This window comes from Strigops habroptila, chromosome 6 (assembly GCF_004027225.2).
Source record: "Strigops habroptila isolate Jane chromosome 6, bStrHab1.2.pri, whole genome shotgun sequence".
Taxonomy (NCBI): Eukaryota; Metazoa; Chordata; class Aves; order Psittaciformes; family Psittacidae; genus Strigops; species Strigops habroptila.
The window spans coordinates 1,913,427-1,929,141 of record NC_044282.2 but is presented as its reverse complement, the minus strand read 5'-3'; the positions used below and the strand labels follow the sequence as shown (position 1 = coordinate 1,929,141).

The 15,715-nt window shown below is 38.2% G+C and overlaps 1 protein-coding gene across 2 annotated transcripts in view; it reads right to left on the bottom strand.

The window, feature by feature from the left end:
* MAP3K5 (mitogen-activated protein kinase kinase kinase 5) overlaps positions 1-15,715 on the bottom strand; it is a 105,664-nt gene that overhangs the window by 18,146 nt on the left and 71,803 nt on the right. For both annotated transcript variants that reach the window (XM_030489927.1, XM_030489928.1), the window contains exons 14-19: positions 11,073-11,168; positions 9,722-9,803; positions 7,670-7,803; positions 3,221-3,348; positions 2,039-2,175; positions 972-1,077 (exon numbers count right to left, since the gene is read on the bottom strand). In XM_030489927.1, the coding sequence (XP_030345787.1) occupies positions 972-1,077; positions 2,039-2,175; positions 3,221-3,348; positions 7,670-7,803; positions 9,722-9,803; positions 11,073-11,168 (683 nt within the window). The remainder of the gene's footprint in view (positions 1-971; positions 1,078-2,038; positions 2,176-3,220; positions 3,349-7,669; positions 7,804-9,721; positions 9,804-11,072; positions 11,169-15,715) is intronic.

The window sequence follows — 15,715 nt, the reverse complement described above, 5'->3', positions numbered from 1 at the left end:
CTGAGGAGTGAGCAGTATCGGAAGAGTTAAAAATACTCTGTTATTCAAGATTCACAACTTTTCATATGCAGTCTACGTAAAACTCAAAATACCATTCAAAATATTACTTGTGCTAAAAGCATCTGAAATCATCCACCAATCTGATGATACCACTTTTCAAAGTCAATGAAAATTAAGAGGCTTTGATGAGCTTTGGATCAGACCTAATTTTCATTTAGTGTATTATAGATTAAGATTAAAATAAGGAAGATAACTCTGAATTGCATTCAGAGAGGAAAAGGAAGTGAAACCTGAAATCTGAACCTAAAATAGCAGGTGATGTATTTTTTCTGAAGTAAGGGAATCAACCTGACATATCATTCTGCATTCTGCTCCATTTAGAGCAGAAATGGAAGAAGAGAGGATGGAACTAAAATAAGAGTCACTTCTTATTTTGTATAATTATTTAATGTAGTGCCACTACATGATTTAACATCCAATCAAACCATCAAGCAGAATGAGGATCAAGGCTAGGTTGGATGGGGCTTTGAGCAACCTGGTCTTTAAGGTGCCTTCCAACCCAAACCATTCTATGATTCTACAGTTCAAGTTAGGACAGGCTCTGTAGAAAAGCAGTTCTGGAGGTGAAGCCAGATGTCCAAGCCAGTCATCAAAGGAAAAAAGAAAAGTTAGCCTTATCAGCAAAATAAAGAAACCATGCATACAGAAGAAACAGACACAAATACAGCACAGGAAAGACAGAGCTCTTCTGTTGCAGAGGGCTTTCATGTCTCAATTTGAAATTCCAAAACAGCATTCTCTTTGAACAGTGCATGCAAGTACAGTGTATAGCTTAAGATTAGGTTTACAAAAAGTTATCCTTGCAGCAACCTTTTATATTGATTTGAAGTCAATGGAAGTTCAGCAGCTGTGGATTCTGACCCTACATACACAGATCAAGGGAGGAAAGAGAGTCTCGTCTGGGAACATACCAGTGAAAGTTTCAGTACATGGATTGATTCCCGCAAGTCTCTTTGAAGTTCCAAAGTCCGAAATCTTTAACACTCCACTGTACGTGTTGATAAGCACGTTATCACCCTGAGGAACAGAACATTCAGAGTAATTATTTTTCTCTGCTGACTCTTCATGTAAGACTTCTTGCACAGCCTGTTTCTACAATGCACTCTTTAGTAAGTAACAATTACCTCCTAAGGCTCTCAAGAAGGGACATGAAAGTGGAATCTATAGTGTTCCTACCTTATGTAATTCCATTATCAGAAACTTCATCCTCAAAGTGAACTCCTACTACAAGAATTCAGTTAAAGAATACTAAGAGAAGGAAAAAAGGAAAAAGTCTTTTTCTTTTTTTGTTATTTTAGGGAACTTTTTATCTTCAATCTCCTTAGAAAAGAACCTGCTAATATTCCATACACAATATTCTTCACTTCTAATAAGCTTTTATGAAAGTTTGATTGGCCTACAAGGATGTTGGAGGGGGACTCTTCATCAGGGACTGCAGCAATAGGACAAGGGGTAATGGGTTTAAACTAAAACGGGGGAAGTTTAGGTTAGATATAAGGAAGAAGTTCTTTACTGTGAGGGTGGTGAGGCACTGGAACAGGTTGGCCAAGGAAGTGGTAAATGCTCCATCCCTGGCAGTGTTCAAGGCCAGGTTGGACAAAGCCTTGGGCGACATGGTCTAATGTGAGGTGTCCCTGCCCATGGCAGGGGGGTTGGAACTAGATGATCTTATGGTCCTTTCCAACACAAACCATTCTATGACTCTATGTCACTGAAAACAGAAATAAAAGTATCCTTTTATCACATCTTAAGTGGCTGTATGTCAATTCTTCTAAAATAAAAAAACCCATAACCAATATATTTTGTTGGTGCAAATTCAAATCAATGGTGGTTCAATTACCTAATGCGCAGTTCAGAACAGCAGAGAGAGTATGTGATGACAAAGAACTTTTTTTCTGAAAGTTTTTAAATTACAAGACAAATAAATGCTTATGCAGTGACATAACACTGTCAGGCTTAATTCTCTGCAAATTCCTACCTTTATGTCTCGATGCACTATTTGATTATCATGGAGGTATTTTAATCCTTCAAGAATCTGCTTGGTGTAAAAGCCAATTGTCTGCTCATTGTTTTTTAACGGTCCCCATTTTGATCGTAGAAGAGCAGAAAGGCTGCCTATAATTTTGGAGAGCAAAAAAATGAGAGTAAAAATCTAATTAAATTCTGCTTTCTCCCCCAAAGGAAAAAAAAAAAGGTAACAACAAGCATCAATCCCAAAACTCTTCCATAACTAATGGCCTGTCCAGGTGAATGCTTACTTATATCACCAGCCTTAGTAATTAAAAAGAGAGCCTCAGTATCTCCACTGGCCTCAGCTGCAGCAGAGAAACATATGCTTCCTCAAGCAGGCAGATCAAAACCCATTTAGTCGATGTGCTCACCTCTGTCCTATTCCTGGAAACAAGCTGTCCCAGAGGAATGTTGTAAAAGAGTGAAAAAGGATGCACGTGCATGTCTTTGTACATACACCAACCCCACAGTTTCTTGAAAAGCTAAACGGAAGACGTGGGATTTTTGTTGTGTCTGGCTGCTGTGAGTTCTTTGGTCTCAAACAGAAGCAACCATCACCATCACCTTTCTCTTGTGCTAGGTACCTGAGGAGGGCTCAGACATGTGAGACTACTGTCTTTCTAGTGGAATGACCACAGATCATCTCTGATCTTATTGGGTTTGTGTGGCAAGGTTTTGGTAAGAGGTGGCTACGGGGGTAGCTCTTCCCCGTGTTGAGCATGTTTTGCCTGTGACAGTAACTGGTACTGGTGAGTGATCTTCCCCTGTCCTTATCTCAACCTGTGAGCCTTTCGTTGTATTTTCTTTCCCCCGTCTACTTGAGGAGGTGAGTGATAGAGCAGCTTTGGTGTACACCTGGTGTCCAGCCAGGGTGAACCCACCACAGATCTGCCAAGTAAAAGGAGCTCACCTGCCATAGCAATGATCTGAACTGTATCTGTAGCATAGCCTATCTAAATACTGAATGAGACACTTGAGCACTTTGAAGACACTGTTTTTCCCATTAATTTATGAAAAAGACATTAAAGAATATTTTATATTTACATAAAATATATATTGTTGCAGTACTTCTGTTTTTTATACTTTCAAAATGTTAAAACCCAACCAAATAAACAAACCAACCACCAAACTAGTCTCCCCCACAACTTACCACCTGGCACCTGTTCCATGAATATCTTAATGAACCCATTCTCACTAACAGAACCTAAATACTGGACAATGTTCTTATGTTTGAGATGCTTATGCAAAGCTATTTCTTCATGCAGAGGTTGGGAGTACCTGGAAAGAAAAAAGCAGCTTATTCAGTATTGAACTTCAGGAAGAAAGCCTTGTGTTTACTGTAATAGCTGAAGTTCTATTTTAGGTCCCATGAAACACGTTTATGCTGAAAAGCGCTGTGGTGGTTGTGACCACCACATCCTAAAAAAACATGTAATCGTATATAAATATACATAACTTATATAAAGTAAATATAATATTGTGTACTCATACACACACGAAACATTATAAATGCACACAAACAGACCGAGCAGAACAAACTTTGTGGAAAATTAACTGTTCTCCAGCCTAACCTGAAGAGAATAAACAGTTGCGCAAGCAGTTGGATTCAGACTAACGCCCAAGTGAACTAGTAAACCGTAAAGTTAGTGTATAACTAAAATTGCCTCAATAATGAAAACAAATCACCATTTAATTTTTAATTAATTAAAGGAGAAGTCTTACCTAAAATCAAGAGTGGATAGCTAACAGGGTAAGAAAACAGGAATAATTTCATGGGCAGATATTCAGAAGAACTGATCGAAACAATTTCATCAAATGTAATTTAGTCCAAGGTAAATATTTTTCAGACATGTAAGCTTTTCAGCAGTCTTTTTGCAAAAAACATTTCTGGAGTTTGGAACCTTCTCCAGTGTGGAACACCACCAGAGCTCAGCATCCGACGTGCTCCCTGGACTAGCCCTAATGCTCTTCTTCCAACCCTGGGTGAGCTGGAAGCAGGTCAGCTGCCAGATCCTATGTATACTCTGGCGATATATAGACAATATGCTGAGAGTCTGGTGGCTGCTTTCGCTAAAGCACTAACATCTGCAGTCAGACTTTCAGAGTAGCTGAAATAGATGAGGGACACACACCTCCTTCTATCAGCAAAGATGTGAGACGGAGCTGCAGAATCTTGAGCAAGTAGAAGACACAGTCAGATGGTTATACTGAGGGAATGCTAAACATAACAGCAAACTCGACTTTGCAGCTACTTGCCACCAAAAGGAGTAGTTTAACTGCCACCTTCACCAGGTTGTTCTCAGCATAACGCTTTCATGCCAACACTGGTACATTCTCATCCCCTAAGGAACTGGTAGAAAACTTTGATTTTATTTATTTATGAGAGAAGGGGTCGCTTCCTGCTGCTTCAAGTCCAGGAGTTGGCTCTCCCTGGACCCAGTCAAATGCCAGTGCGAGGAATGCAATCAAAGCACAAGTGCAATTTAAGTTGTTAGGGACAGGCAGCTATCAGCTCACCCCAACAACAGGATCAAGCTGCGAATGGAGGCTGAACTCTTAAAGTGGAGGGGGAAAGAAAAGGAAGAAAAGTGGGCATCTGAAAATCTCTCTGGAAAACAACTGCTGCAGGAATCAAGGAAAGTATTTGGTTAATGAAAAGTGTGATTATGCAACACAACTCAACCCATTTAACCAAAACTAATTTGAGTTTTGGCATGCCTCTCCACACATAACTATAAAGATTCTGACTACACTGTTAGTCATCCAGAAATGCAAAATCAGAGATTATATTCCTGAGTTCTGTTAATGGGATATTCATTCAGAGCACAACAGCAAGACCATTATAATTCTGTCTGCACTTTTAAACTGCACAGTTAATTGAGTCTTGAGCAACTAAAATAATTCAGCAAATAAAATAAAGCTGTAAGAAGATTCTCCAGTGGGATGAAACATTATTTTAGAATTTAGCCACTAGGCAACTTTAAATGGTATGAAGAAAGACAAGTTCTTAATCCTAGAAAGCTAGATCTTATTATCATCTAATATGATTTTTACTTTAACTTGGAAACATGATATGGCCACTGGTACTGTTTTGTAGCTGTGAAAATGCACTTGAGGGCAACAGCATTGCAGGAATGTTTCCTTTTCTTTCAGAATGTTGTCTCAATACACATTCTTAATTCCTTAATTCTTATTTCCTGACAATTACGTAAATTATTTAGTAGCTTATATTCAACATACTGTATCAAAGACTTGCTGCTTTTTGGACAGAAATCATCGCATTTCTGGCCATTGCATGCTCTGACTCAGAACTTAATTATTTCTTATGAATCCAAAAGATGGATTTTTACTTTGAAAATGGTAAGAATTAGCTTCAGAGATGAATCATTTTCTTTCCATAGATTTCTTTCAAGGTACTAAAGGAGCAGGTTATAATTAATCAGAAATTAATTAATAATTCTAATGATATTTTCTTACTCTGCCATTAAAAGAATAATACTTGAAATTTGTCCTGGAAACCTGTAAATATTTTTGAAAGTCTAGAGAAAAGACTAACGGCTCTTAATAATCTCTTTTCCAGTATGCTCTGCACATTGAACCTGAAACTTTTTCCACTGGAAATTCTTTTAAAATGTGTATTGGAGAAGAAAAATCTGGATGATTTTGTTTTTTTCTTTCTTTAAAGTAGTTACTGCTCTACGCCGGTTATTCTATTAACCACAGTTGTTACAAACAATTTCTTATTAGTACATACAAAACTTGCAACTATATTTAGAGTCAAGATTGTTATATGTAATGATGCCATAATTTCTGAGAAATTGTAACACATCTTGAAGCTAAATATACAATAACAATATAGAGGACAGAAGGATTTCCCTTTCCATAATTATAAGTATGGAAAAATTGTTAGACCACACACAGATCCATATCGAACAGCCAACATATGCATGGATTCAAAAAGACTTTGAAGGATTCATTTTTTAAATATCAATGAAGAGAACAGCAAGTGAGGACAGAATAACCGAAGGAAAAAGACCCAGGAAAAAGAAACTAAGCCAGGACACCAGGTGGCATTGCTGACCTAGTCTATAAATTACACAAAGAAAACTTTACAAGAGTTATCACAGTGTCCTGTTAACATCCAGGCTCCAATACAATTTAAATAACAGTTCTTGATGCTGGACAGGTTGCACAGAATAATGCTCCTTTTCCATAAACGGTGGTTTTACCCACAGGGACATACATTCTAGATAAAAGTGAGAACAACAGCAGCCACTGTGGTGGGTTACAATAGCCTCTTGTATTCACTGTTTTGAATACTAGCTCTCTCTTCAAGATGACTGCTCTGTAGGGTAAAACTAGCTTCGTTCCTGGCATTAGTTGCAGATTGAACACTGCACAAACAAGGATACAGTTATTTCCTCCTAAAGAGGAAATGCAGCCTGCCAAAATATGGGAAATCCTGCTGAAGGACAAGCTATCCATTAGATCGTAGTAGTAAACCAAAAAAGCCAAATGGGCAGAAGATGATAAAAAACTTGGAAATATGGATTCCATTCCCAACTGAAACGATGGACAAATATTGACCAGTTAGTACACTCAATACATTGCTTATGTTCATTTAGTATGTGATTCCTCCTGCTACTAAGCATCAGGAGTCTGTCTTTATCAGAAAGCCTTCCTTTATAAAAATTATTTCTTTAACCACTGGGAAAGGAGTGATTTACCTTTCTGTTACCAACCATGGCAATGACTTTATTGCCTACTTTTCATAGCTTTCCTGAACATAAGCCCGAGCTGCAGTCTTTGACAATATTTTACAGTCTGAGAGGCACTTCAAAGATCCAGGCACTTCACTCACCTGTTAAGAAGGAGCTGCTACAACACTCGACTACAAAAATCAAAAGCTAACGTAGAGTATAAGAATGACTTGGCAGTTTAACGGTCAGTTTCATTTGAAAAATCTTATCTTTAGAGTTGCTATCACTTTATAATATTTGTGGAAATCTACGTATTCAAAATACTAGATGCCTACAGATATACAAGTACTAAGGACATCAAGTATCTGGTCTTTACTTGGCAACTTTTACAAATAAGGGAGGGCAATAAATACATATATAAAGAGACTGCATTAAAAAAAAATGGACAAGAAGATCATTCCACATTATTTATTCTAACGTTAAGAGGCTTCATAATTAATGATGCACAAACAGAAAAAAGGAAGATGTTTTTTACAACGATTCAGACTCAGAATTTTGAAGGATGCTGCAAATCATGAATTTCAATAGTTCTTTTCTATGGACATGCCTGACTATGTCTAAGAGGATAGCGCTTATCACTAGGTGTTTGAATGAGATTCTGCACGTCAGCAATATTTCTTTTGGAAAGAAAAAGTACTTTAAATTCTCAGTTGTGATCATAATCTATAATGCAACTTGGAAATATCTAGTTACAAAGACAGAGAACACCATTATATATCACAGACAGGTAATTTGTTGACAGCTTTGTGGAAATGGTACTCCTTGATCAAACTGGTTGATCACATTACTGAAGAAATTATGTAATGCACAAAATTTAGAACCAGGCACAGTTACTATACCTGCTGTCTCTCTCTGGGATTTCTTTAATAGCAATTCTGACTTGATTGCTCAAATCTCGTCCTGCATATACAATGCCGTAAGTTCCTTTGCCCAGAATGACTCGCTCACCATTTTCATCATATTCATAATCATACTGCAAAGCAAACAACAACATTAAATGAAACAGGGGGATAAGATTTATTCCATCTGACCCTGTGCTTATAAATAAGGCATTTAAGATACTAGTTGCTTTCTGCAGACCATGAAAAAGGAAAGAAAAACACTTCAAGAAGACAATTCTGATTCCGTGCAGACATGCCTATATTTCTCCACTGACTATACAAGAAGCACTGGCTTCTAAGGCAGCTATTTCAGATAAGTGCATAAAGCTAACCTAGCCTTTACTTGTTCTGTGTAGGTACCCTTGCATGTCTGTCTTACTCAACAGCATTTGCAATTCTGCTGGCAGGTGCTGGGAAAACAAGACGACAGAGGGCACTCTGCACCAAACCGAGAGCCTCGGCTCCCAAACTGACATAGAAAGCAAGGCAGGATACACTTAATTCATTCCAGATGCTCTCCTGACCTGACCACATCTTCCAAAACCAGCATAACCTCAATTTTGCCAGTGCCAGGTCAGCCAGCAGAGTGTGCCAACGGAGGTTAGTCAAGATTGCAGTGTCTTAAGCATGGTTTTGGCTGAATTTGAATTTCAAAGAGTTTAAGGCCAGTCCAGAAATGGTCATGGGATAGATTATCTGACCTGGCCTCTTGCGTAATGCAGACATGTAATTTCACACACTCACTCCTCCCATACTAAACCCAGTAGTCTATTCCTATGTAGTTTTTATTTTCCTCCTAATAAACACTGCTATCTTATTAGAGAGAATCCACTACTTCTTTCAGTAGTTTGTTTCAACAATTAATTACTCTCATGGTGAAGTCAGCTTCTTAATTCAGATTTCATTGGTGTCACTGTTTAATTACATTTTCCTTCAACAGAGTAAAAAGACTATTAGCACATCATAATTTCCCTGTAAAAATACTTACCCATTGTAATCAAGTCACCTACTGCTTTTCTTTTTGCTAAGATAAACAAATTAGGCATCCGAAGGTTCTCATTATAGGATATTTTTCTATCCCACAAGTCACCATAGTGATTTCTCTTTGTCCCATCTCCAATTTCAGATGTATTATAAAATGCCTACGTCAAAACTGGGACAGAGGGCTGTCTGTATTCTTTATGTGGCATTGACTGGATGCCTCTAGAGCTTTGGGACACCAGATTTTCATGTGATAAGACATGGGCATAGATATTCTATCCTGTTCCCTGCCTAGAAAGAAAGCCTTAACACCCTTAGTACTGCATTGCACCCAGTGGCCCTGTACTCACTTTCCAATTACAGGTATGTTCAGATAGAAACTCAAGGTGAGAATACAGAGTGTAATGGCATACCCAGGCAAACTATAACTTAGCTAAGAGGGGTGCCAGCAGAAGTAGGGCATCCTAAGCTTCAGGGTGAGCTAATGGGGTAAAGGTATAAAACAGGCTCTCAGCAGCACCAACATCATCACCTGATTTGAGTTTGCTGTTCATTGCCATGTTTGCCTACAGATGGCAACTAGCAGGGACAAGCCTTCCTTTACCACAATTATATCTTTACTTGTTGTACAGATGATCTGCCAACAATGTAAGTGCACACGATTCCAGTGATGCATGAAACAGACAACAAACAGTCTTTAAAATTTAAACAGATGCTAATGCTGCCTATGATTACACCCTGAAGTAACTGTTACAAGAGCCACTCTGCAATAAGCATGATTGGAGAATTCCAGATCTGAGTAGCTTCTTAAGTGAGTATGCTACCTGAAATACAAGAGATTTAGCTATGTTGGATATGAGGATCATTAAAAAGAGTAATTAATTTATAAATAGTAGAGTATAAAATTTTGTAAACAATAACTTGACTAACTTCCTCCAGCGAATAGTAATTTACTCCCTTCAGTGAAATGCTACACTAGAAGCCCCAAATTCTTAGTACACTGGGATGTGGAGGGGAAGGAGAACATACCTCTAGAGAGTCTCCGTCACATTCCCCTTCCTCTGTAGTCTTCCCTATTTCCTCAGTGATACTGTTCACCATGTCAAAAAACCTGTAAAAGGGAAAAAGAAAAGAGAAGGAATAAAAAAGGCAAACACACACTTGAGACAGTATATGGACAAAGAGAATGCTTCTCTCTCAAGTAATGAATGAACCAAAAGAGGACTTAAGTGTAGTAAGTATAAACTCAGTGTAAAAGTTCATTTGCTGGCAAGTTTGATGTCTGAAATTATTAATGGAATTTGTACTTCAAAATCTATGTATCCAGCAAAATTCTCATCCTATACCACCATTTCTTTATGTCCAATGAAAAGACTGAATCATCTTGACAAAGGCCTAGAAATCTTGCTTACATTGGGAGAAGTTTTTGTGTGCAGGAAGGCTAGCTTCAAGTTTTTGTCTGAATGAAAAGGGGGTCTATTTTACAACTGCCCATAAAAAAAAACCCCAAACCTGTTACATATGACTTCTATCCCTTTGAAAGAATGCAAGTATATGTCATGCTAAGGTATTGCTCACTTGTCTTCTAAGAAGTGCTCAGATATGGAGGGGAGCGAACATGATAAAAGAACCTATATGAACTAGAATGAATGCGAGAATAAGCTCAAGATTGGGCTGGGAGGTGGCCACAGCTGTTAACATGGAGTACTGCAGTGATTTTTGGCAAAATTGACCCCTTTTTTTAGCACAAAACCCCAAGAAATTTCTTCTGGAAATGCCTTCTGGATCAATTCAAGACCACAGCCCTCAAGCTTATGGAGCAGAAACACAGCATAGAGAAACTGAGACACACCTGATTTTGTGCAATAAATCCTTGCCAAGTTTCCTGTAGGGATACTGGTACAATATTACTTACATGAACGTGTTGCTAACATAAAGGAAATAAAGTGTGTGATTCTTCATCATCATAAATAAAATTTTAGTTACAGTAAAAGAGAAATCTTGACCAGACCTTGTTATCCCAAATGTTCCCACTTCAGAAAGTCCATTTTAAGTTTAGGATGCTTTGTTGGACTGGGAGCAATGAACACTTGTACAAAACATTAACATGACAATTATTAGAAAAATAATCCCACAAGTATGTTAAAAAATAATTAAATTTGTAATCATATTTGTTTCTAACATTTGTCTGAGCTTGCACCTTGACCCTCCAAACCTCACACCTCCAGGGCGCTGCAGCTTTCACTTGAAAGATGGTCATCTCTGAGGGTGCTCAGATCAACTTTCACCACAGTTCTGAAACAGTCAGTCCCTTTTGTGCATGCTTTTCGTGCAACTACACCACAGGCCATGTTTTTTTCCGAAATAACAAGTGACACACCTTCTGCAATGAAGTTCTGTGCAGAAATAGATTTGAAAGTCATCCGAGTTGTGCAGCACATATAGGAAACAGCATCGTTCTTCAAACTTCGAAATGCTGAAAGAACAGCCAAGCGAACATGTTGTTAGAAAAATACATTTGGACTTCTACCAGCTATGTCAAACCACACAGATCAATCCATTAAATATGTGAAATCACTAAGTTAAACCTAAGAAACTTTTCCTTATTGTAAAATTACACTCTTGTGTCCTCCAAAGTTCCCATTCTGTTGTTTGCTATCATTCAGCTTGCCCCCGTAGCCCACACATTGCACAAGAATGAGTAGGAGCAAATAAGGTAATAGGATTATTTCCATCGACCTGAGTCATTTTTGTCTTAAGAGCACTTAGGTAAAGCCCTTAAATTCCACTCCTGCAGCCAAGATGAAACATGGTTTCAGGATCATGTCAGAAAGCTGGACTTCAAACTCAAATCATGAGTTCATCCTGCTTTAGAAATCAGCCACATCTCAACCCCGAACACAGAAATTTCCCATCAATTCCTTGTGAACTAGTACCAAAATTTTAAAATTAAGTCAGCATCAATAAATGAGGTGAATGACTTTACCACCCTTGCCCACCCATGTCTTTCTTCAGTTTTGACTTTTCTTTGCTATAACAGAACAAAGATAATGAAGAAATATGTATGCTATTTGCTTATGGGTGCATAGATGCCTCAACAGAAGAGCAGCAGGAATGCAAACTCTGGTACAGTTGTCAGTGTTCTAACCCAAGTAGGCTGCTGCAGCACTTGCAAAGACATTCACCAGAACTGTTTTATATGCATGATATTACTGTGCTTCTTATGTAAAATATTAAGCATTATTTGAATCTTGTAACTTTGTCACATGTTGAGTGTCAGGTGTCAAACTTATGCAGTATAATTTATTGTTACTATATTTGAAAAGATTAAAAAAAGATGGCTAGGGTGTTACAAGAGAATATATTGCAGTATTTGAGAAACAAAGACATTCTTACGACACGAGAAAAAATCCACAGTCCTAGTGAAATCAATCTCTTATCTGGATCAAGATAGCCATGATGTTTTTAATGAATTTATAGCACAATATAGTATAATTTTATTTCATGTTGTACCAAAGGATTGATTATTTGATAATGCTTTTTCTTTCAATATCAGGAAATACTTGTAATTTTCCATCTTTAATAGGGGTCTGTGGTTGTCTGACCCTTGCCTTTTTTTTAAGATTACTCTGTGGTATAGCCCTGTAAGTTCTGATAAATGGCTCTTTAGACAAGCTGGGAGGCCTGCCTTTCATAAAGCTACTTATGAGAAAAGAAAGCTCAATTATAAGAATATTTGCCTTTGGGGGTGATGACTCATTCTTACGTTAGGAAAAATTCGTAAGTGCTAAGTAATGTACACATCTGGGAAGACAGTCACTATCCCCAGTTTATACACTAGCTCTTAATTCCATTTTTTTACGCATACAGGTAAACTCTCCAGATATGGAGTAACTGATATTAACAGAATGACTCATTCATTTCAAGTGAGTTTCAGGTGAGTTTGAACATTTTACTGAACACACTGTCAGTTTAAACCTGACGTGCACAGAAGCCACTGACTAACAGCAATGAATAAAAGGGTAAGAATGTGCAGTGTACACAGAGGGCAGGCAAATTCATAAATATTTAAGGCCTTTAAGTGAACGTTTACACTGCTTAAATGCTGCTTTCCTCCCTGGAAAGAAAAAAAGAGAAAAAAAAAGGTAAAGTGAAAAAAAAAAGGGAAGACTGAAAAACACCAAGTTATAAAAAGAGACAGGATAATTTGCTCAGGAAATGCCTCATTCTGGCAGTTCCCAAGCACACGCAATACCCGCTGACTTGGGTCACAGCAGAATTGATGCTGCACTTGTGAAATTCTGAAGACAACCAGGGAAGCACGATGGAGCATGGCCTTGTGCCCAGCTCGTGTGCACCCAGAACTCCCTTTAGCCAAGGAGAAATACTGCAAATGCTGTAAACTATGGCTTGCTTATACATGCTGATGAAGCAGCAGATAAAACAGTTGAGCATTGGCAGCAACCACAGAAAAGCAGCTCGGTGGAACTTTGGTCTGTTTTCTGGAAGTGTAGCAGTACAGACACCTCCCACTGTCACAATTAAGCAGTCTGATGAGATTCCAAGCTCCAAGAACTTGGGATGGAAGACAAACATCCTTGTTATCAGTTCTTAAGCTACAAAGAAAACCGGGTGCAGATCTGAATACAACTTTTTCACTGTTTCTAACGCTACATTCATCAGCACGACCTCTGAGGCACTCTCCCACAGGAACACCACAAGTAGCAGTTATTTCATAATCCAGGGCTTGTCCCGAACGCTGAGAAAAAGCCAACTTGTAGCCTAGCAACTTCAGCCTGCTACTTTATTTTTTATTTTTAAATTGGAAAAATGAAGCTGGTGTCTTTTTGCTCATATGATGTCAGCTCTGCAGAACACTAGTAACTTTTCTGGATAACCTAAGATGCAAATCACTTTAGGGTAGCAGCCATGTTCCAAAAACTCTGATAAAGCCTTTAAGATTAACAATACTTTTTGGTCTGGCTTGATCACAAACATTTGTGTTTAAGAGGTCAAGAAAGCATATGACAAAAGCAGAGTTACTTACGTCCGTGCACAAATCACTAATCAATGAGTTTGTTAAGCTAAATCCAATTTCTGTGACTCCCTGCATACAGGGTGTGATGTAGCACTGTGCAGCTCAGAGTGCGCTATTTGCTTTCCAAGTCCCTTTGCAATTCTTGAGAGCTCAACTCTATTACTCATGAAATAAGGCACTGATTGCACCAGCAATCTGGGAAACTTAAGTGCTGGTACAATAAACCTGTTTGGTGTTAAGAGGGAACTTGTGTTTGTGAACAAGACTAAACGGTATGACTGCCTGCATTACTAGAAACTAGAACACAGCAAGCCAGGATATTTCTGGTATTATATGTTCTTAATATTTGGGCTTCTCTGGGTCTGCATTACCAGCTTTCTCTTAATTTGCACATGCTTTGATACGTGTTCTCATTCTTTTGCTCATTATATTATCATCTTTATATAGTCATAATGGTTTTGGTTTAGTGAAGCCTAGAAGCCCTATTGCTGTGTTACATAGCACACAGTGCTGCACTCAGTCACTTCCTTGAAGAATTTACCAAAAGCATTAGCTATTTCAATGCTACATGTCTCTTCAGATCTGCTCTCTCCTTATGTAGTAAATATTTGTGGAGGCTTTTGTTGGAAAAGCCTTCAAGATGTACAAAGACCTGCCTTGTACGTTAAGGCTGCACTTATAAAGCTGGCTCTTACTAGTCTAGAAAGGCTGAGAATCCTCATAAAGCTGGGAACTCCCCCTTCCTAGACCACTTTAAGCCTAGGAGCTTCAAAGGAACCAAAAATAGTCTTGATATGAAAATAGATTAGAAGCAGGCTTGGTTCTGAAGGCTGTTCCACTCAAAAGAATACCTGCCTTCATACAAATAGGAAAAAATGTGAAAAACTGAAAAATCAAGTCATCAGAAGCTTGCAAATATTTGGAAGAAGAAGAAAAAGTCTTATTCAGCTTTAAACTTGCATAAGATAAAGATTTCCCCCTGCAGCTCCTCATGGAGGCAGCCAGAGAGTTTTCTAAGAATTCACAGTGACTCTTGGCTCACTGTCAAGTCTTTCAAGTTGTTTTTGACATGTCCTGATGAACAGACTTGAAATTCAACTGACAAATTAAATGATAACTGACAGTTTAAATAACAAATGCAGTAGTATACAACAGAAATGGTACTGGCCATGGCTTGGTTTAATAAGGGGTCGGGGAAGGAAAAAACCCAAAAAGGACAATAAATAGTTGGGGATTTTTTTGTCTTTTTTTAGAAGCACACAAAAACATACTGTAACCAAAACCCAAACCAGACTGAACTAAGTATCATTGCAATTTATGCCTAAAATAAGCTGAATCCCACAGGATTGAATTTCTGTGCCTATTGATAGTTTATTTTTTTAAGTTACTTTTTGGAAAGAAAAAGAATCATCCATCTGTGCAAAAATGTCCTACAGACATAGCAACAGCTTTGTGTGCATGGAAGAGTTATTAATAGAACAGAGCAACGACTACTTAAAAAAAAATGTAAGATTTCTGGACTTTTTTTTTTAACTACACTAAAAGCAAAAACCAAAGTGGAAAGTTGCAGGATGCCAAAGAATAGATAAATCTTGGGGGGGGGGGGGGGGGCGCAACTGCAATGAAGACTTGATCCAAAAAAGGTCACAGCAGTGCTAGAACACTACTTTCTTACTACCAGAAGATACAAATTGCACAGCTGGACCCTGCCAAACAGGATTCAACGTGGGCTAGCAGAGCAGACCCAGTAGCTCAGATTTGGCTGCTCTCGACTGACAATATGGCACACAATCCAGTGAAGAATTTTCCCTAGAAGTCTCCCTAGCAGACAGAAAATATTTTGCTGAAATCAAGCAAATAGATGGCAAAATTTCCTCCTTTGTCATTACCTCACAAGCCCTGTCCCAAAGAAGGAACTGTGCTGACAAAAAGGAAGGTGGCTTTGAACATTGTTCTATTCTAATCCAGTTAAGCCAGTCTTGCAC